This window comes from Sardina pilchardus, chromosome 23, assembly GCF_963854185.1.
Source record: "Sardina pilchardus chromosome 23, fSarPil1.1, whole genome shotgun sequence".
NCBI classification, from domain to species: Eukaryota; Metazoa; Chordata; class Actinopteri; order Clupeiformes; family Clupeidae; genus Sardina; species Sardina pilchardus.
Genome location: NC_085016.1, coordinates 13,727,652 through 13,749,831, shown reverse-complemented (window position 1 = coordinate 13,749,831; position 22,180 = coordinate 13,727,652). Strand labels below are relative to the sequence as shown.

At 37.5% G+C, this 22,180-nt stretch overlaps 2 protein-coding genes across 2 annotated transcripts; both read left to right on the top strand.

Moving 5' to 3' along the window:
* The first annotated feature begins 5,063 nt into the window (after positions 1-5,063).
* On the top strand, positions 5,064-13,218 carry LOC134070887 (tetraspanin-8-like). Its single transcript, XM_062527390.1, has 9 exons — positions 5,064-5,243; positions 5,381-5,437; positions 6,570-6,683; positions 6,925-6,999; positions 11,575-11,652; positions 11,795-11,932; positions 12,026-12,061; positions 12,227-12,310; positions 12,654-13,218. Exons 1-9 carry the CDS (start codon positions 5,184-5,186, stop codon positions 12,795-12,797), a joined length of 786 nt encoding a protein of 261 aa, XP_062383374.1. The 5' UTR covers positions 5,064-5,183; the 3' UTR covers positions 12,798-13,218.
* Positions 13,219-15,292: 2,074 nt separating this feature from the next.
* Positions 15,293-20,843, top strand: LOC134070888 (tetraspanin-8-like). Its single transcript, XM_062527391.1, has 9 exons — positions 15,293-15,434; positions 15,680-15,733; positions 17,512-17,625; positions 17,772-17,846; positions 18,068-18,136; positions 18,564-18,695; positions 18,803-18,850; positions 19,693-19,776; positions 20,084-20,843. Exons 1-9 carry the CDS (start codon positions 15,375-15,377, stop codon positions 20,225-20,227), a joined length of 780 nt encoding a protein of 259 aa, XP_062383375.1. The 5' UTR covers positions 15,293-15,374; the 3' UTR covers positions 20,228-20,843.
* Positions 20,844-22,180: the final 1,337 nt, after the last annotated feature.

Below are 22,180 nucleotides of genomic sequence, written 5' to 3'. Positions count from 1 at the left end.
TAACACTGTTCTTAAATGTCTTTCATCTGAGGTAACTAAACAAACTCAAGAATAAAGAAAAATAAAGAATATATATTGTTCTACTACTACTGCAGTTTTGTCTGAAATTACAAAAAATTCTGCCATTTACCTTTTATTTCAGTTGGTGGGGTATGGGGAAATTTGACACCTGATAGTGTTAATGGTATTACACCTAGTAGTGTTAACTATTAGTAATTTTCAACACTGAGTTCTGTTGTTTTAACACTACACTGGTGTTGGTGTTGAAGAAAGAAGTGTTCTTTTTAACATTTCATTTTAACACCAACACCAGTGTAGTGTGAATACAACACCATAACGTGTTATACAGTGTTGATTTTTGACAATACAGAGTGTTAAATTAACTAAAATTGGGTGTTAAGTTCCTAACACTTTCAAAAATGTTAATTTAACACTATCGAGAGTGGATGCATATAGACACTTTACGGGTGTTAAAATTAACACTGTGGGTGTTAATTTAACACTGGCAAATTTGCTGTGTACTATACGCTAGACCGGACCCGCGTCACACAGAGCAGGTTGTTTGCGCCACGCCCCTTTTTTGGGGAAAACAAGCTCTCAGAACAAGCCTGAAACAAGCCAAAGTGAACGGGTGTTGTTCACGGTCACTGATCTATAACGAATAACTTATTATTTATAGATCATTGTTCGCGGTAGACAGACATGCCGAGAAGTTGCTGTGTGGTTGGGTGTACCAACCACAAAGATAAGAACCCCTAATATTAGGCTACACCAAAAATAAATCAGACCAACGAAAACGGAAATCTAGGCTAACACTTGGCTAACACAGGCTATCGGCTATGACAGAAATGATCATATGTTGGAATTATCTAACGAACATACTTTACATCCAAGCCTGTCAGTCAACTACACAACATTACAATTAAAATAAGAGGCCAAAAATACAGGAAAACAATTTAGTTATTTAACTGGAGATGTGATCAATGAGATAAGAGTATGTCCGGGTATGACACTGGCCACTGCTACTGCTAGCAGGCTACTCGGGAGACCGAAGGGACATGTTTTTACTTTGATTGAATTAAGCTTTTGAACGTATTTTTCACGGTCAACGACCGGCAAAGTGGTAATATATTGAGTGGTCCTATTGATTCGTTGTGTTTTCTGTTATCATTTACCCCTACGATTTCAGTACGAATTACATTTATTGACCCTAATTTGCATTGGAGTTAATGAGAGACGTTGTTTGTTTTCCCCCAAAAAGGGGCTGGAACGTTTCTCGCGAGTCAAGTTCCCGGATGTGCCGGTCTAACGTATTCAGTTATGTGAGTGTTAATTACAGTATTACCACTTGATAATGGTAATGAGATGTGGTACTATATTTGATATGGGCATGTTAAGATAGCAAAGCAATTGAAGGAATAGACATGGGACACTGTAATGAGAATGCAGTTTATTATTTTTGTACAGATTGAACATGCAAATGTAAACCTGTGGAAGAAGTTGCTTTGTTCTAGTTTTATAATTTTAGATTTGTATTACTGAATGGGTTGTTCATTGAGGAAGAATACTTAACTGTGAAAGAGAAAATGATTTAAGACACAGAAATAAAGAAATCGTCAGAACATCTACACATAAACTTGTGTTCAGTTGTCTCTAATTCTATCACTCTTATCAGTCCTCAGGCAAGCTAGTCTGGGACCGGTAATACTTACAATGTTAACCAGGTTGATCAGCTAACTTGGCTGATGATTTCTAGCAGTTATGATAAAAATGCTAACTATGCTATCTAAGCTAACAATGCTAACCAGATTGATTAGCTAACTAAAAATCCATGTGTAAAGAGTTTTAGACCATGCATGCCTTAGGCTAAACAGCTACGGCGTGACTCATACTTACACAACACATCATTTCGAGCAAAAAAACCTTTTGTTCAATGTCTGACTGCTTGTATTGACTCATGTCTGATGACAAATTTGCCTTGTTTTAATGCATCGCAGAATCGAATTGAATCGAATCGTTACCTGGTGAATCGTAATCGTAATCTAATCGAATCGTGAGGACAGTGCCAATGCACACCCCTAGTGTTGGGAGCGGTTCAGACTGAGACATCTGTCCATATCCGATACAAATGCGATATGAAACTACCTGGATGTGGTTTGGATGTACGTCTGCTTGCCTGCGTTTGTGGGTGTTTTATGTGTCTGTGTGTGTGTACATTCACTTGTGAGTGTGTGTGTGTGTGCATGTTTCTCTGTGTGTCTGTGTGTGTGTGTGTGTGTGTGGGGGGGGGGGGGGGGGGGGGGGTGGCATGCGTGCGTGCTTATGTCTGCCTGTTGCCTGTGCATGAATGTTAGTGTGTGCATACCTGTGTGTATATGTGTGTGTCTGTGCTTGTCTCTGTGTGTGTGTCTGCATATGTGTGCATGTATGTGCAATGCATAATGTACAGTCACTAAATGTACACATTAATTTATTGAATGGTCCCCCATGAATCAAATTACACAAAACTTAGCATACATTCAGAGGATGTCATAATGATCCTACACTTCAAACTTGCAGTTTTGAACCTGTCAACCAAAGATTCCTCAGATTACAATGCCTCATTTTTGCTTTTTCAGTTTTGACTAGGTGGCGCTATACATTAAATCAGTGGTTATGGGGTGGGCTGACATGGCCCCTAGGCCCTGCTCTCGAGATATTCACAGAAAACTGTGTCTGGCCATCTTCAAGCCAGTCAATCAGAAACATTACTGTAACTAGCAACAGTTGGTTTTGCAAGTATTGGTTTATAAAATATGTTTGTGAAATTTGCACAGTAAAAGCTCTGTATTTTGACTGCAATTGTCTTTGCATTCTGATTCCTCACTTCATTAGAATCATGCCTCTTCTTTGTAAGCAGCATCATTTTTTGATGGCCATGTAAACCTTTATTACTGCTAGTGTGGAATTATTCTCTAATATTCACTCATCATGACAGTAAGATAGACCATCCTCAATCTGCTGCAGTAATTCCTTGCACAACCAGTAGAAAATGCTGTGAACACCTGATTATGCATGGAAAACAATACTGCCGTATACCATGAAAAAGTTTTTTGGTATACTTTATACATTTTTGGTCATACTGCCTAGCACTAATCTCTTGTTTCTCCAATTTTCAGGATCAGCATCTTCAAAAACTACATATTGTGATAAGAATCGAGGTCTACGAGCTAACAACATTGAATAGAGGTGGATTCTTGCAACTTCCATAAAAATGGAGCAGAGACTGGACAATAATAGACTATATAGCATTGAGTAGATTGAGTCAGATTTAGAACATAATGTGGCCAAAAGCTATAGCCGAATTTTATTCTTCCTGTTCAAGAAATATCCCCATATCAGTGATTTATGCATATCTGCTCTTCCATTTAGGCCTGCCATATGAGGCTAGGAAGGGTTAATGTTTTGTGTTCAGAAAACCGAGGTAAAGGCTACATTCTCTTCCAGTTAAGTTCACTCAGTGTTAACCTACAGACGTCATTGTGGTCGTGCCCGTGTTGTCAACAGGAAGCTAGCATGCGTGGGAACACACTGAACATATTATACATTTGAGCTATCAATTTAACACAAGCAGAACTCTGACAAGTGTGAGTGCAAGCTTCAGAGTGCTTCAAGTGCTTCAAGAGCTTCAAGAGCATCAAAGCTACGCTCACATGATGTAATAATGATCCGAGGGTTCCCATGCTCCCGGGGGCATGTCCCCCCTGAGGAAACCAAAATGGGAAAATCCCCTTAAATTATGACTTCTGGTGATATTCCCCTGGAATCTTGAATCCCCCCTTGGAGATCAATAAAGTATCTTTCTACCTATATCTAGCTTTATGTTTGGATACTAATTGATACATTGAGATAAATACATTTCATACATTAGGCCTATATACAATACACAATACAGTCTATTAAGCCTAAAGAAAACCTACACAGGTTATTAAATTCAACTCATTTATAGAGGAGCAAAGCAGCCTACATGCGCAGGCTGAGAAAGGGTTACATTTTAAGGCTATCATGGATTTGTTTAACATTCATATTTTGTATAATAATATAATTATTACTCATAACTATTTTATGAGTAATAATTTGGACTACATTATTTACTGTAGCCTATGATAATATAACAGGCACCTTCAGCAACTTGATCAATTCAAGTCCTTGCTTCATAATATACATTGAGGGGAACTCCTCATATAGATATGAAAATTACAATACTTGAAAATTGTGTGCTAAATTATTAAATATTGGACAGAGAAAGAGTGCAGAGGTAAAATGATCTCAAAATACTGACTTAACTTGCACAATAATTCTCTCTTGAGCCATCGCTAAGCCTACAGTATGTGAATTGTGAAAGCCTGAAAAAAAGCGTGAAAATTGGTCATTATTTCTGAGATATTACATACTTCTTTTTATCTCTGCCCATCCTCTCCTGCAGCATTTAATCAGTAATCTTTTTAAGTTGAACTAGGGTAGCTACTATTGTATAGTACAAACTGTTAACAAATGCATTCTATTCCAGGCCATATCATTTTCTAACTTACAGTAAGTTGATCACATAAACACACAAACAAACACACACCCAAACACACACACACACACACACACAGAGAGAGAGAGAGAGACGATGGTAATAATAGCCACACAAAGACAGACCAGAAGCACCTGCAGATGTTGCACAAGGTTCCGTTTAAGTAATACAAACATATCAGCAGGACGTGTGTTCGAAGATTTGTAGGAGAGGAGCTGAGTTCACTGTGATCTAGTGTTTGTTTTTGTGTTTTGTGTATACTTAATCTCTTTATGAAAGCATCCTGGCAAAAAAGGGCCATCTTCAGCCCTAACAAAATGTAGCAAAACATATATAGGTATAGTGTATAAGTATATAGGTCTACTTCGAAGTCTGTAGCACACGATTTTGCACGTAGGCCTACTGTAAGCATAGCCTAGCCTACCTCAAAGTCTGTAGCACACAACCTTGTGTCTTTCAATCCGGAAACCGCAGCATAGCCAAGTGTCTTGTATTACAAAACCGAAAGTAGCCCAGTATTTTTCCGTGGTAGGCTATAGAAGTGACTGTGTTCTCAGACTTCTGCTCCCGCACCTGAAGATAATCTACTTGTGGAATATCCTTTGTTGTTAGACTATCCATTAAAATGGGTTCGGCTAATAAATGTTTGAAATGGCTCTTTATCGTCTTTAACGCACTGTTCGCAGTAAGTGACTTTACTATGAGGAGACCTATTTCTCTACCAACTTTCTTTCTGTCGTTTTACTGGCAATATGTCTATTGTAGGCTAATTTAAGCATTGTGTCTTTATCACTTAGCATTCGTTTGTTTATTTCTTCCCAGCTGACAGGCATTGTGTTTGTTGGACTAGCACACTTTTCCGGGATAGCAGCAGAAATGGTAAGGACTTCAGAATGAGAATCAATGGCAACACTAACTAATAGGCTAGTTTGTATAGGCCTAGGCCTATTAGGTCTCTTCTAACGGTTACATGCTGCCACTCAGACATGCCACCACTACGACATGCTTCCATTTAGACATGCCTCTATTTCGACATGCTGCTATTTAGACATGCTGCCAATCCGACACATTTTAGTACCCCCATTCCGACAATTTACAAATCCTATTTTTTTCCAAGACAATTTAACGGACCCTATGAGCCCGACGGACGCAAAGTGCGTCAAAAAACACACCCATTTTTCTCTGTACATTGCTCCGCGTTAGTCATAGCGAGATGAGACCTATATTGCATGAAAGAGCAGAACCGGGGCTTTAACGAGACTAGACAGTGTCTGTACGATCAAGTATGAAAATGAAATAAAATCATGAATTTAAATCAAAGTATAGGCCTATCATATTTACAGTCTATATTGCTCCACGCAGCCACTGCTCTCGCTTGGATTACTCCGGGACCAGGCATCGCAGGCAACAGACACGCATATCAAATGAAAGAGGAGAAACAGAGCTTTCCATTGATACCAAACACATCGATCCTTTTGTGTTATAAAAACAGACGAAGTGACAAACAAATAAGAATGTCATATAGCTTCGGCTACCGCTACTTTCGTTTGATTTAGGCTACTCGTGAAACCATGGTAAAAAATATATGGCTTGCATGTCAGATAAAAGAGGAGAGCTAGAGCTATCCACAGATGCCAAATACAACCTTCTAGGTCATAAAACAGACGAAGTGACAGGAAAATAATAACTGTAACATTAATAGCCTATTAATTACCTCATGTCGGAATGGCACGTTGTTTGAAAAAAAAAGTTAAATACCGCCACTGCGACCATGAAAAAAAAATATGTCGGAGTGGTGGGACTTTTTCCCATAAGGAGACATGCCTCCACTACGACAATTGGACGTCAATGTCGGAGTGCTGGTATGTCGGAATGAACGGCGGATACCTCTTCTAACATCACTCAATTAAATTAGGGTTTAAGAGTTTGGAGATTTTTCAGCCTTGGCCAGTATTTTGCAGACAACAAAGCCAACACCTTTATCTCTCATTTATCATCGAACGTTTCACAGAAAAATGAAGTGGGGAATTTCTGGACACTCTCCTTGTTTGGAGCAATTGTGGCAAGCATATCAATTCTTGGAGTCTATGGCGCATACAAAGAGAAGGGATGGGCCCTCATCACGGTAAATAGTCATCCCCATTTTGCTTTTAATGAGGTTCAATTTATGAGGAAAATTCTGGCAGAGAAGTATTAAAATATCAGAAGAATATGGTTAAATATTGTGTTTTAGGCTACTATGTTAGACAATAGTGTAATGCTGAATCATTATACTGCTGCTACTATAGGCTAAAAATGAATGTAGAATGTAAGTACCATCTGTTGTATTTCTTGAATATGAATATAATCATCTTCTTTTTCAACAGTTTTCTGTTCTAGTCAGTATTGGCACGGTCATTTGCCTGATTGGGGGTGTTCAGAATATTTCTGATAGGGCCCAGGTAAGAATAATTAAATTTGGAATATTACTATTTAATATTATGACATTATACATTATGGCATTATTACAGTAGCTGTTCTTTTTTTATTTTTTAAAGAAGAAAATAGATGTTAAAATGGTTTTCCAGTAGCCTGCGGTGAAAAAAAGGGAGTAAGGGAAAAGTATAGGGTTCAAAAGTGTTCAACCCCCTTGATATTCATCTTTATTTAAAAAAATAAAATAGATTGCTGGATAGTCCTGACATTCTATTAGTAAGGGGTAATGGACCACATAGTGTTTGGTTCACAGAAATAAATTCATGGTTGTGGTGGTACAATGGCCTCAATGCACAGTGGACATTCTACTATACATTCTATTTTGTAGTTAACATGGTAGTTAAGCACTACTCTAGTGCTACTTAAGATGATCAAAATCTACAGGAGAGGCATTTCTCAGAAAGAATTACCAATATGTACATTCTGTTTTATATATTATAATTCCATGTTATTCTACAACTTTCACATACAGTACTGCACACATTCATTTTGTTGAGCATGAGGCTTTGATAGCCGATCAGATCACATATACAAATGTTATCATTTCTTCAGCAGCAACACAAATATTGCATCTGTTCTTGAGCAGGTTCACTCATGCTGGGAGTTGCTTGAATTAAGAGATGAGTACAAAAAGCTGGTGTTATCAGTTATCTCAGAAAATGATCACAACTGTGGTTAAGATCGCAGACATGATAAAGGTGCTCTAAGCGCGGCTGGGTAACATCATTCTGTTGATGTTCAAACAAAACAGAGAGCTAGCTCGCTACTCCCTCCCCCTTCCTCTTGTGAAATTGAAACTCTCTTAAACGCTCATCTCGTCAGAGGTTTGCTGGAACGGTTTATGTTTTTTATAGAATAGAATAAAAAAAACTTTAACAGCCACAGCTCAGTCCGGGGGAGTAGGCTAGAGTAAGTAGAGTTGCAAATCTTCAACAGTATGGCCCAGAGGTTGGCCCAAGTTGTTTTCGTTGCCATTGGTTGAGCCTAGGCTGTCCACAGACACCGCTTTTTAGAGTATTCAGGGCACATGGCAGCCAGTGGATGGTGAGGTGATGTTTGCTGTAAGTAACAAAAAAATGTTTTAGCCTAAAAACGTGTGACATTGCTTAGAGCACCTAGAAAACCACGGCGGCATGAAATGAGACATGAAACAAGGAGCTGAGAACATGGCCAAATAAACAAAGGACCGCACAGTTGACAGGACTAAAAGAGAGGAACAGAAAGAGCATAGGGCTACAAGAGACATACAGTACAAACACTCTTATTGTTATTACTGTATATCAAAATATTTTCAAAAATGTTATAAAGAACACTTGTTTTCAGTGAAAAATGGAAACACTAACACTTGGGAAAACAGATTTGCAGGGGGATGGATACATTTAATGAGCCTCAGACAGTATTTTTATTATTATTAATCAATAGTGCAGTATCACCATGAATTGTCTCAATACACTGTACACATTTAAAAGAAAATGATAAGTACAACATGTAAATAATTATTAAAAAAAGAGCTAAATGAACAAAAATGAATAAGAAATAAAACTAGAAATGCAATTCCAAGGAATTACCAGTGCATGAAAATGCAAAAATAGATAGATAATGTAGATATGGTTACTAAGATGTAGCTAGGGTAAACATGGTGGTTGCATAGTTTACAGAGAGTTGATAGTGTGAAGGTAGACAGTAGATGAAACATTCCAGTTCTAACTTAACTAATGATTTATATTCATGTTAAAATGTTGATTAGCTAACTTAGCTAATGATTTCTGGCAGTTATGCTAAAAATGCTAATTATGCTAGCAATGCTAACTTTACTAACAATGCTAACCAGGTTGATTAGCTAACTTATCCGATGATTTCTAGCAGTAATGCTAAAAATGCTAACTATGCTAACAATGCTAAATTTGCTAACAATGCTAACCAGTTTGATTAGCTAACTTAGTTAATGATTTTTTGCAGTTATGCTAAAAATGCTAACTATGCTAACAATGCTAACCATGCTAACTAGCTAACTTGCTAGTGAGGACTTTTATTTTGAAACATTTGTTGCTAGGGTATCCATGGTGGCCACTATCAGGAAACAAGAAGTTACTGCAGTATAATCATGTTGGTTGCTATGGAAACGGTCATAAACACTTAATTTTAATGGTTGCTATGTTGGTTGCTAGGTACATGGAGGTTTCATGTAGTTGACCGGAGGCATAGTGGATGATAACTGACAGTTGGAATGGTTGAACAGTTCAATAGTTGAGTAGTTTCAATGGTTAAATGATTTAATAGTGTATTATTGCAGTGAGGACTTTTATTTTGAAACAGTTGTGGACAGAGGAAGTAGTGAAACAGGATCTGTAGTCTTAATGAGATTGTATGCTTAAAGCCTTAGACAGAAGGTGCCTCTCATATAGCGTTTACGTGTCTTCTCTCGCTCCTCGATCCTCACTGATCTACATAAAGAATGATGGAGCGGCAACAATGGGATAGTCTAGCCCTTCTTCTATCTTTCTTTATGTAGATCAGTGAGGAGCGAGGAGCGAGGGAGGACATATAAACGCTGCTTGAGAGGCACCCACAGTAAATACTTTAAAAGTTGTATGTAGATAGTCTAATTAATGTTGATAGACAGAATGTTTAATGGATGTTGATAGGCAGATTGTTTAATAGATATTGATTGACAGTTTAATGGGTGGATGAGTGAATGGTCTGAAGAAGATGAATGGATAGAAGGTTGGATGGAATGTGCCTTATATTCTTGTTAAGAGAGACACTGATACAGCTCTGTGAGAGTAGTTGATACAGGTGTAATCAATTTAACTGGCTAGTCTTAAGAGAGCCAGAGAGACAGAGTAAATAATTTAAAAGTTGAATGTAGATAGTCTAATTAATGTTGATAGACAGAGAGTTTAATGGATGTTGATAGGCAGATTGTTTAATAGATGTTGATAGACAGTTTAATGGGTGGATGAGTGAATGGTCTGAAGAAGATGAATGGATAGAAAGTTGGATGGAATGTGCCTTATATTCTTGTAGAGTGGAGAGACACAGCTCTCTACTGAGAGTGGTGGATACAGATACAGGTGTAATCAATTTAACAGGCTAGTCTTAAGATCCAGAGTGTATCCTTAAAGCCTGAGACAGAGTAGATTGTTTAAAAGTTGAATGTAGATCGTCTAATTGATGTTGATAGGCAGACTGTTTAGAATGGGTGGATGAGTGAATGGTTTGAAGAAGATGAATGGATAGAAAGTTGGATGGAATTAGGAAAACTTATGTTGATACAGGGGAACAGAAAATGTAGTCTCAAGAGAGCCAGTGTATGTAGCCTGAGAGAGAGAGAGAGCTGCTGCACCTGGACTGGCCACCTGGCGTAACATTCTAATTGCTGCCGTGATGTCATAATGAGCAATGTTAAGTCTATGGGGACATTTTTAATAGTTTTTAATTCATAGTTTAAAAAGTATAAAAGTTACAAAGTTGAAAAATATATTCCACAGGTCTCCTAAGTAAGACCTACTAGCAAAGTTTGAATCAAGTTTCTACGTTAAACGGTTCAAGCTGAATTGCGAGCGTTAGAAGAAGAAGTAAAGAAAGCAAAGTAAAGTAAAGAGGACACATGTAACCCCTCTCCTAGTTACTCTCCACTGGCTCCCTATAGTAGCCAGAATTAAATTTAAATCTCTCACTCTGGCCTATAGGACACTGACTGGATCTGCTCCCAGCTACTTCAGTTCTTTAATCACGATGTACATTCCCAACCGCCCATTGCGATCTTCTGAGGAGCGTCTGTTATGTCGACCAACCATACATGCTAGGTCAAATTGTAGATCCTATTCTTCAGTGGTTCCATGTTGGTGGAATGAGTTGCCCAGTGCTCTCCGTTCCAGCAACAGCTTTGGATCTTTTAAGAGGGGTCTTAAGGCATATTTATTTAATATGCACTTAGTCCTTTGAGTTTGTGATGTGTTATGGTTTGTATAATAGTATTGTTTTGTTATAATTTGTCTATTGATAGAATTTGAAATTTATTTTGCTATTGTCCTTAAATTTAGCCATACCATGCTTTAGTTATTATTATCATATATAATTAACTGAGTGACTTATTTGATTGCTATTCTCATTTCACTGTTTTATTTCTCATTAGGTTAGTGCTTAAAATTATTGTTCTACTGATAATATTACTATTCTCCCTAGTTTGTAATTGTTCACTGTTAATTTAATTTGTATTGTTATTTATTTGTATGTCGCTTTGGACAAAGGCGTCTGCTAAATAACCATAGCCATAGCCATAGCCATAGCCAAGAAGTGGAATAATAATAATAAGAAACCTAGGAAGAACAATATAGTGCATTTTCATGCACTATAATAAATTCAAAATATGAAACAGGTGAATGAACAAAATAAAATAACATTTAAAATAAAACAAACATTCTGTAAACATCTCACATTTCATGGCAGTTTTAAATTCAGTTCTCTCAGAAAAAATGTGGTTCTCTGATGTCTGGCATAGACATACTAAGTGTCTTCTCTCTATACACTTTGTCAAGCTATCCGGGAAATTTGAAGAATTCTTTGAAAGAGATGACGTAGACACGTTGCTTCAGCACATCCAAGAAAAGTTCAATGTAAGTAGTCATCTTATACCTATGACCTTAGTTCACCCACCTGAATGCTTGACATTAAATTATAGAAGTTAATACATTTGGAATGGTATCTGGCCACGTTTACTCATGTGATGAAAAAGTGCTATTTTTAATGCATTTACAGCTTGAGTGTTGTGGTACACGCATTGGCTACCAGGAGTGGAGTTCACAGATTCCCGAGTCCTGCATCTGTCCAACATCCTACCAGGGTACTGAAAAATGCCAGAAGACAAATGCACGAAGGTTTACCGGAAGTTCTAGGGTAATGTTTTTATGTACAGTATGTACACAGTATATGTATTGCCTTTGTTCCTTTAAACCCTGAACATAAAAATCACTTTTCTTTTATTCACAGTATTGGGGATTTTACCAGACAGAGGTTTACAGTGAGGTATGTACAGTATGAATATAAACAAACATGTCACACTTTCAAATAATTTCAAAACCTTGGTAAATCAATGTATTTGTCCCAATAAAACATTTTACAGTTTTCAAATTCAAATACTCAAAAATTCAAAGTCGAAAGCTCACATTTGTTTATTAATGTTGTTTTTAGACATGTCATTCTCTCATTGTGCGGCTCTTCAATATGATGATGGATGCCATGACTGGGATTTTCTTTGGATTGTCAATTGCGGGGGTAAGAACTTTCATTGATTTGATTATTACCTTTGGCCTGGTTGGGAAATAAGAGATTATTGTAACAGGGGCGGACAAAACCACAAAAGTACGGGTCCGATATATTTCAAATTTAAATGCAAGGCAGAGATCTACCATATCTTGGGCCTTATGCATGATACAGCTCCTATTATATGGTAATAATTACTGGTTGAGAAAATAGATGGTCCAGGTTGTCATGACACATATACAGTACTGATAATTATGTCGTTATAATTATATGACATATGGATTATGATCACATGTGAAAAAAATAGTCTAATGACATAGAACAATAATGATTTTTTTCCCTTTATAATCCTCAGCTTATTGGGGTAATCATGGCCATTAACATCACCTGCAGGATCAAGAAGCAAAGGACTACAATGCCAGTGTCCATTTACGAGTGCTCCAAGCCTCCCGCATATGAGGAGTTGTATACAATGAAATTTATGCCAGAGCAGGCCTAAGATTTTTTTTTTCCAACAGGCCTCCTTTTTGTTTCATCAGGGCAAATGCTTTTTTTCTGTTTCTATTCGTTGATAACATCTCAACCTTTGATGTCGCCAAATTTGACTGTTTTGTTTACCTGCTTGATTGCACAAATAGAAGGAGAAGAAAAATCTAATGTAGAAAATGGTTTGTTGAATTTGTAAAACATGGATGACTGCTCAGCAGTAACATGTGAAGCACATTGCAATGCCCATGTTCTTAATAAGATATATGTAGCCCATCTTAATTATGACAAATGGTAGGCTATTTTTATACTGTATATTTTGCTGCATAACAAGGCTGATTTGTTAGCTTGATATTTTGCCTAATGTTTGTCTGGCAATTTGACAACAACATGCATATGTGCACTTTCTCAAATAAGCAACTTTTACTATACAAGAGTTTCCTTGTTGTTCTTCTGAAGTTAGATTGGTGTTCTCAAAACGATGAAATGAAAGGATACACATTTGAAAGGTACCTGTTGGAGGACACTTTCATCTTTGATGATGCATATTATGATTGTTTATAAAGTAAAAATGGTATTCCTTTCTTTTGTGAACTGACGGAAAGGTTAGTTATAGAAAATGTATTTTTCTTGTGTTCTTTAAAAGGCAACATTTCAAGATTACTTTTAACTTCCATAATTCCCAATGTACAGAACTCTGAAGGTATGGACTTGTGTGATGGAAAGACTGAAACCACTCCAATCTACAGTACAAGGAAAGCACCTACGTTTCGGAGAATGTGCATATCTCATAGACAGGGCATTTCCAGTTATACACAAGGCACTTTCTGTGGTCATTTATGAAACGAAAGGGAAACTAGCAATATACTCTCAGACTTTGTACTTCTCAGACAAACAAATTGTAGAGGGGACTGAATGTTTATACATACATACAGTACACACATATATACACACACATTCAGTACATACTGTACATACATACATACATATACAGTACACACACATACATACAGTACATACATACATATAGTACACACATCTGCCTATTATGACTTAAATGTTTTGAATAGTAAGGGAGCTGTGTTGCAAGTTGCAGATTCCCACACCCCAGAAACACACCCATCCCCTATGAGGACCCAGTGAGGCCTGAGGTCATTTCATTACATCTCTCTCCTACTCATTACCTTTACTGTCCACTCTGTCCTTAGCCTGGTTACCACCAGACCAAGTTCAATCTTTAGAGATTGAACATTTGTATGGGGAGTCTGCACTGTATTTCCATTGCACAAGAGGCGTGATCATTGGGCATAGTTCAAATGACTCTATGCTTGGATAGCCCTTAAACCAATCTGGGTGCGGCTGGTGGATAAGCCAGTTTGTGATTGGTTGCAGCAAACGTGGAAAAGAAGCAGGAGAAATAAACGTGCAGGTTTCCAGCCTGAGCTGCAGGGCGATATCCAATTGCTGGCAGAACAGGCTGGGTTTACCCAGTCTACTCTGTCCAGTCAAAAAGAAAATCCCAAACAAAAATTGAAACAGTCCCTTTTAATTCAATCTCCAAAACGGCAACCTCTCTCCTGCTATCTGAAGATTGAACAAACAACAACATAAACAGTGTACTGTAATGCTCCATTCACAAATGCTGTAAACTCTACTATACAAAGAAGAAATATTATTTACACATGAAGTTGAAAAGACACATATTTAGAAGAGGTGCAAAACTAGAAATGCACTCCGAGAGCGCAGACCTCCGCCTGTATTGTTCTTCCTAGGTTGTCATACATTTGAACCTAAACTATTCAGATCGCCACCACGTGGCCATTACATGGCATTACACCACTAAGCAAAACACGTAAACGTCTCCGGAATCCCGACGGTGATACGAATCGCTACCAAAATGTAATCGTTTATTCCTTGGGCCATGTGTGACCTTACCAGAAAATTCAATCGAAATCCATCCATTACCCCGCGTTCACATTGTCTACGTCCGTCAACGGATCTCATTCACTTTGCATGGGGCAGACTCGAAATGCATTGTGGGTCCGTCCGTCCCTTCAGCTCCGTTGCCTCCGTCAAGAAAGTTGAGAAATGTTCAACTAAAAGTAAATTCATGAAAGTAAATAGTGGTGACAACAAAGACAAGCTTAGAGGACACCAAGGTCATGTCCTCTGTATTTCTTTAAGTTCCGTTTAATTTATTATGTAAAACTAGCTGACGAGACAATTATCATTATCAAGAAAGCTAATGGTCAAATGCATTAAAGATGTAATAGGGCCAACAATGAGGTCCTTACCAGTAGGCCCTACTGGAAATGTTATGCTGAAATTCAGTGGAGATGCACCATGCACCCAGAGCCATAGAAAGAGAGTTTGGTAAAGATTGGATCATTTCTTTTAATACGCATACTGGGACTCCAATGTAATCTCTGAAAAGCATGTCATGTCATGAGACGTAAATGCTGTTAACTTGAAAAACCAGTTTGTCGTTACAACTAGGAGTGTTCCGGAATCCGGAACATTCTGACTGTAATATTTCCTGCTTTCAAACAGTCAAGCTCACACCAGGATACACTTCTGTATAAGCGTTAAAATGGCTTCGACTAACAAATGTATGAAATGGATCTTCATCTTATTTAATGCACTTTTCGCAGTAAGTGACTGTTTTATTTTAGAATATACATGAATGGAGATGTGTTTCAGTTCTCATGTCAGAGCAATTGACTGTTACTGTCTTTACCAACTGTAACAGCTTTCAATCTCCATTTCTGTAGTTTGTCAATTTTAAGCACAGAGTGTGTTTATTTCTGTAGTTTGTCAATTTTAAGCACAGAGTGTGTTTAGTGTTTAGAGTTGTGTCTTTAATAATCACTGAGTTTTCATTTGGTTTCATTGCAGCTGACAGGTGCTGGGATTATTGTACTGGTGAACGTTTCAAGGATTGCGGCAATGGTAGGACTGTAGCCATGGTAGTCAACGATGTATATGTGTCCCATATTCAAATTCATGAAATGAGACATACAGTTTTCTTTTACAGCATTTTCTTATAGTATTACTGTACATGACCCTGTTCTTCCCCTTTTTGGTGTTATTCTATCTAATGGCATTGATCAGGATTAAATAGACATCGTCAACTGTCAACTGACTCAAAATGTTATACCTGATTTGATTGATTATGTAATTTTAATCACAAAATAGAATGAGAACTTAGAAATAGAATTTCTTAAAATAATTTCATATAACTTTATGTCAATGTTATGGTAGCATGTACCTGAATAATTCTCATTTCCAAAGGGAGATTATGTCAATTATGACAAAGGGAGACTATAAGTATGAAAAAAAAAAGTTTCTTTTTTTCATTTCCACAAATAAGTTAGGCTGGGTGAACTCTGCCTGACCTGCCGGTGAATTTGGATTTCGCCCGGCAGCTCAGGCTGGAAACCTGCACATCTACCCCCTGCTTCCTGTCCACAACCTTTGGGTCCAATCACAAACTAGCTTATCCAAAAGACGCACCAGATCATTGGTCTGATTGGCTGAAGGATTATCCATATGGAGTCATTTGAACGATGCCCACTGATCATGCCACTTGTGCAGAAATAAAGTGCAGACTCCCCATACTAATGTTCAATCTAAAAATATTGAGCTTAGTGAGACCACAAATAAGTGCATTTTGGGTTCTATTATCTCATTTGTGTAAGTGTTTTTGTTTGCACTTCTGTGTTACGTGCATTCTCCCATCCCCACTTCTGCCACACCCACAGTGCAGAAACTTGAAATCAAGATGGCCTTATGAAAGAGGCAAGGTTTATTTACAAACTGATCCACATCCTCCTTAGTCTGGTTTTCACCATACTAAGCTCAATCTTTTAAGATTCAACATTAGTCTGGGGAAGCTGCGCTTTGTTTCTACTGCACAAGAGGCGTGATCAATGGGCATCGTTCAAATGACTCTGTATGCAATTGCCACGAGCGGGGCTTGTTGGTAAATTAAACTTTTACCAAAGCCAGTCAGTAGAATCGCAAACACGTCCTTCTTTTGTATGAACTGTTCCTGTTTTTGTTCTGTTTTCAAAGAAAACTTGCCTTTAAAATCTTCCAAAACAGAGGAGACTGCATCGATAGGTTGAGTGTGTACACAACTGCTGTTTCTCTTAAATTTCGATAACATTTTGCTTACATTTCGTTATCGTCACATCAGCGGCCAATAGCGTGCCAGGACTATAGAGTATGGCCGTTTCTGATTGGAGCCAAAGGTTCTGGCAGTAAAGTGAGGAGATAGATCTGGCGGTTTCTAGCCTGAGCTGCCGGGTGAAATTCAAATTTCCCGGAAGTTCAGGCAGGGTTCACCCAGCCTACCAACTCCTTAATTTAGGTGGACTTTTTCATTGACCTTCTGAAGAGCATTTAAATCCAGATAGAACACAAACCAATCACCTAATCACACCCAATCACCCAATCACATAAAGAGTCACAACGTGTAGATTCATGTAGATTCATTATTCATTAGCCTTATTATTGTTATTATTATTATTATTATTATTATTATTATTATTATTTTAAATGTTATTCATATGTCATTGTATGTGACAGTGAGTTGAGCTAGTTGAATATTGAAAGTATATTATGATTATGGACACATTTTGATAATTGTACAATCATGGCTCTGTATTTCGAACACAGTGTAGCCAAAACAGTTAAGTTTTATTTTATCCCCAAATGTTTGCCAGAGAGAGGAAGTTGGGAATTTCTGGTCAGCATACCTGTTTGGGGGACTTATGACAGGGATTTCCGTCTTGGGAGCCTACGGTGCATACAGAGAGAAGAGATGGGCCCTAATTTTGGTAAATATGTTACATCAGCCCTTATATTGTTGTTGAGTTTATACGTAACCCCGTAGTAGATAAGTAAGCTCTATAAGCACAGTGTCAAAAATGTTGTAAAATGCTATCTGTACTTGTTTAAATGGTATTGTCTTTTATTTGGACAGTTTTCTGTTCTTGTGAGCATCGGCATGGTCATTTGCCTGATTGGGGCTGTCAACATCGTTAACCATAAGAACATGGTAAGAGTTGTTGAATTCAATATGTGAGTCTTTAATTGCAAGCCATTATATATATCCAAACATTGTTACTTAAATTGTTTAAGCATAATAAAGTCTCACTTCCAGTAATTTGTTACTGAATGATATATTTCCCATATATTTTCTATCCTGATGAAGTTTTCAAACTGTCTGATTATACAAATGCACATACTAAATATCTAATTTCTAAACATTCTACCAAGGTAACCAAATTTGAAGAATTCTTTGAAAACGATGACAAGAATGTTCAACTGATTAAAGAATCATACAATGTAAGAATCATCTTATAGTTATTTGCATTGCAGTATGACATCAATTGAGTATGATACTACTTAAATGTTACATTCAGGCATAGTCAATTATACAACTGGTGTTGAATTTTAGTCAGCAATGCCGTGTCAGTCTTGCAAAAGGTTGTTGATGTTTGAGCTTAACAGTCAATTAAAATATGCACCTATCTTCCATCCACCTGACAACTCTGTATTGATTGGCTGGGATTGTTTAGGCTTGGTCCAAGGCAAGCCACTATAATTATTCCCCCTTTACAGATCCAGGGCTGTGACAACATCAGAGTGTTTTTTTCAATACTAGAACTGAAGGACGCCAAACTAGATGATCACAAGGATAATGGATTTGATAAAATGTGTATGAATACTGTGGTCCTCCCAAGAAAGTATTTTTTTATTCATGTATTTACAGCTTGAGTGCTGTGGCACATACAATGGCTACCAGGACTGGAGTTCACAGATTCCCGAGTCGTGTGTCTGTCCAGAATCCTACTGGGGTACTCCAAAATGTCAGAGGGTGGCAGTGTCTCCCAAAAAATCTGGGGTGATGTTTTTATATACAGTATCTTGCACAGTATGCTTACAGTATATCATATAGGCCCAGCTCAATCCTGATCTTGAAAATAACATTGATTTTACTTTTCTTCATAGTATTCACAGAATTGGCGCAAAGAGACGTACACAGAAGTCTACAGTGAGGTATGATGAATATGAACAAATATGACACACTTGATTGATGATTGTAGGCTACACCAAAGCTTGTTAATAAATGTTTTGTTGTCACATAGTTTGAAAAGGCTGGACATTTCCAAATTCTTTAGCTAAATTCATTTGAACTCAACTTCATTAAAAAAACGGTGCATTATTCAGAGTTAGATTTACAGTAAGGCTTCCAGTGGGTCAAAGCTAACTGTTGATGAACAGGCTGAACTCAAACAAGAAACCAAAGCGCCCAAAAAAGTATTTGTTTTGACTCTGATGAAGATGTGCATCAAAACATTCATCATTTGTCATTTGCTCCTATTAAAAAGTCTTAAAGTTGCCATCTGAAGTGGTCCATTGGGTTTCGCTGATACTACAGTCCTCTTCAGTGAGCACTGATCTCCATTTGTGTACAGGTTATGGTTATGGTTATGGTTATGCTATTTAGGAGACATCTTTGTCCAAAGCGACATACAAATAAAAACAATACATTAATTCAATTTAACAGTCAATTTAAAAAATTTGGTTAGACTACAGTAGGAAGAATAGCAATAGCAATATAAACAAAAACAATCCATTCAAACAATAGCCTAATTAAAATAAACAATGAATATAGAAGAATAGCAAATAAACAATCAGGCATTCAATCAATCACATCAAGAATACAAATAATAAAACAACAATAGAAATTCAATGGGTAGAGGTCAGAGCACAAGTGACTCCTTTTTCATAACTACTGACGGCTTGAATGGATTCCTAGAACGCAGTGAGGAGTGTCATGCACAAAATTCAGTACATCAACCTGTAATTTCTAATTTAGTCTTTCATATTATTTTCAGCCATGTCTTCCTTTAATCGTTCGGTTCCTCAATATGATGATGGATGCCACCATTGGGATTCTTTTTGGATTTGCTATTGTGGCGGTAAAAACTTTCATTTCTGATTTTGGTCATTTATTTCCTGTTTTCCTGATATTTGTGTTAGGTAGAAGCTATTTACAGCTAGTAAAAGCAACAGTGGTTTTAGATTCTTTGCTAATGTTATCTTATTTGCACAAAATTGGCTATAATCAAAATTGATGTCAAAATGTAGACAGATGTAAAACATCTTAGTGATAATAATTAAATGTTTGCTAGTACCTTCTGTCCTGCTCTACCTCGTAATCACATGTTGACATAGCCTAGTAACATAAACATGACAAACATAACATGCTTTCTTTGTAATCTTCAGCTCATTGGGGTAATCATGGCTATCATCATGACCTGCAAGATCAAGAAGCAAATGACTGCAATGCCAGTGCCCACTTACGAGTGCTTCGACCCTCCTCCATATGAGGAGTTGTACACAATGAAATCTATGCCAGAGCATGTCTAACATTTTTGTTTCAACATGCTTCATATTGTTTTCTGACTTTGAAATTGAAATCATCAGGGCAAATTATTTTTCTATATACAGTATATTCATTGATAACATGCCAGTATTTGATTTAGCCAGATATATAATTTGGAAAATTGTTTGTTGACTTTGTAAAACATGTAAATTACTGCTCAACAGTGACCTGTCACTGCAATGCCCATATTCTTGATATGGTGCTGTGTGGTTATGTATCCCATCTTAATGGTGACCAATGGTGTCTTTATATATTTTGCTGCATAACAAGGCACCTGATATGTTTGATATTTTGCCTAATGATTATCTTACAATGTGGCAACAACATGCATACAGTGTGCACTGTCTTTAATATGCAATTGTTACTGTACAAGAGTTTCCTTGTTGTTCTTCAGACGTTAGATTGATGTTCTTAAAACAATCAAATGAAAGGATACACATTGGAAAGGTACCAGTTGGAGGACACCTTTATTGTTGATGGTGCATTATGATTGTGACTAGGGGCTAGAGGCACTTGGTTTTTCCACTCGCCGCCATCTTGCCAGTCAAGAAGTGAGTTGTCCAAAATCTTTCTTTTTAGTAAACTCTGTGTACACAAACAGTGTTCTCAATGCTTGAGTTCATGTGTAGAGACCCCGGTGAAACTTTAATCAAAGTTACATGTTGTGTCAAGCCCTCTTAGTTATTCAGCTTGAATCAAACTTGATGTGACTATTTGTATTAAAATAGTATAGTGCCCCTATAGCACTCCCATTCAAAAGGCCATTTGACCCATGCAACAATGACAATACGGTTAATCTTAAAAGTGTCCCTTTCAACGTAATTATGCTTTTAAAGTTTCAGATTCAGTTTGCAAGTGCGCTTTTTTTTACGCATTGAAGTTACGCACCTCTGTGTTACACGTATTCTCCCATTCGCGCTTCTGTCACACCCACAGTGTATAAGTTCGAAATCAAGGCGGGCTTATGAAAGAGGCGTGATTTATTTTTTAAAAGAACCAGATTGATACGCCGCCTCCTTAATTTAGGTTGATATGAAAACGTGGAAAGTGGACTTAGTCACTGACCTTCTGAATGCTGTCTTTAAATCCAGAAAGAACACACCAGCCTTTGATTTGAAAACGTAAGCATGGTGAACTGAACAGAGAACGGCCTATGTTGAAATTGCAGGTGGATGCCGGTTTCTGTGGTGTATATGGTGTATGTTGACTGGTGATATTTGCATAAAAAGTGAATATTCATTCAAGAAGGCTCTGCCTAGTTCTTAACAGGGCTTTGCTCTGCCTTGGCCCCTAGTGTTTGCAAAGTCAAAGACAACATATCACCGATAAAACGAGGACATCACGTCTAATGACTGTCCACTTCAGCATTGTCCACACATAACAGGCTACAAAGTGTGAACCCTGAAAAAAAGCCTGACCAGCTTCAGGTGGTTCTGGTTGACCAGCTTGTTTGACCACCAGCAAGACTAGCAAAACATACACTCAGCTGATTTACCCAGCTTACGATACGGTAATTCAGCTGGTTTTGCTTGTCTGGTGGAGCTTCCTCTGATGGTCCACCTGGTGGCACAATCAGCTACAGCACACCAGCAAAGATCAGAAGAAAACCAGCAAAGACCAGATAAAATCAACTAGAACCAACTACTAGCATAAGCTAAAGTAAAGCAACAGAGATCCTGATTGTGTTTGAACCATGAGTCTCAATGACATAAACATTTAAATTAGCTTTAGTTAAAAGGAATAAAATGACACAGGAATAGATAAGGCGAACAGCACAAATGGAATTTTCAAGTAGCACTACTAATACAATGTGTGTCTCAACTGTACCCCGCTGACCGTCTCACACATCTCTCTAGAAACATCACATTTGACAATGCAATGACCTAACATGACCCAATGTCATATGATATGACATTGAGTAAAATATGACATTAAAC

What these genes read in the sequence shown, in the direction of transcription:
- LOC134070887 (XM_062527390.1), top strand. Translation starts at nt 5,184, where the DNA reads ATGGGTTCGGCTAATAAATGTTTGAAATGGCTCTTTATCGTCTTTAAC. An exon ending in TCTTTAACGCACTGTTCGCA is followed by an intron (nt 5,244 to 5,380) that starts GTAAGTGACTTT and finishes ATTTCTTCCCAG; the next exon opens with CTGACAGGCATTGTGTTTGT. An exon ending in AGACAGAGGTTTACAGTGAG is followed by an intron (nt 12,062 to 12,226) that starts GTATGTACAGTA and finishes TGTTGTTTTTAG; the next exon opens with ACATGTCATTCTCTCATTGT.
- LOC134070888 (XM_062527391.1), top strand. Translation starts at nt 15,375, where the DNA reads ATGGCTTCGACTAACAAATGTATGAAATGGATCTTCATCTTATTTAAT. An exon ending in TTTCAAGGATTGCGGCAATG is followed by an intron (nt 15,734 to 17,511) that starts GTAGGACTGTAG and finishes AATGTTTGCCAG; the next exon opens with AGAGAGGAAGTTGGGAATTT. An exon ending in AGAGATGGGCCCTAATTTTG is followed by an intron (nt 17,626 to 17,771) that starts GTAAATATGTTA and finishes TTATTTGGACAG; the next exon opens with TTTTCTGTTCTTGTGAGCAT.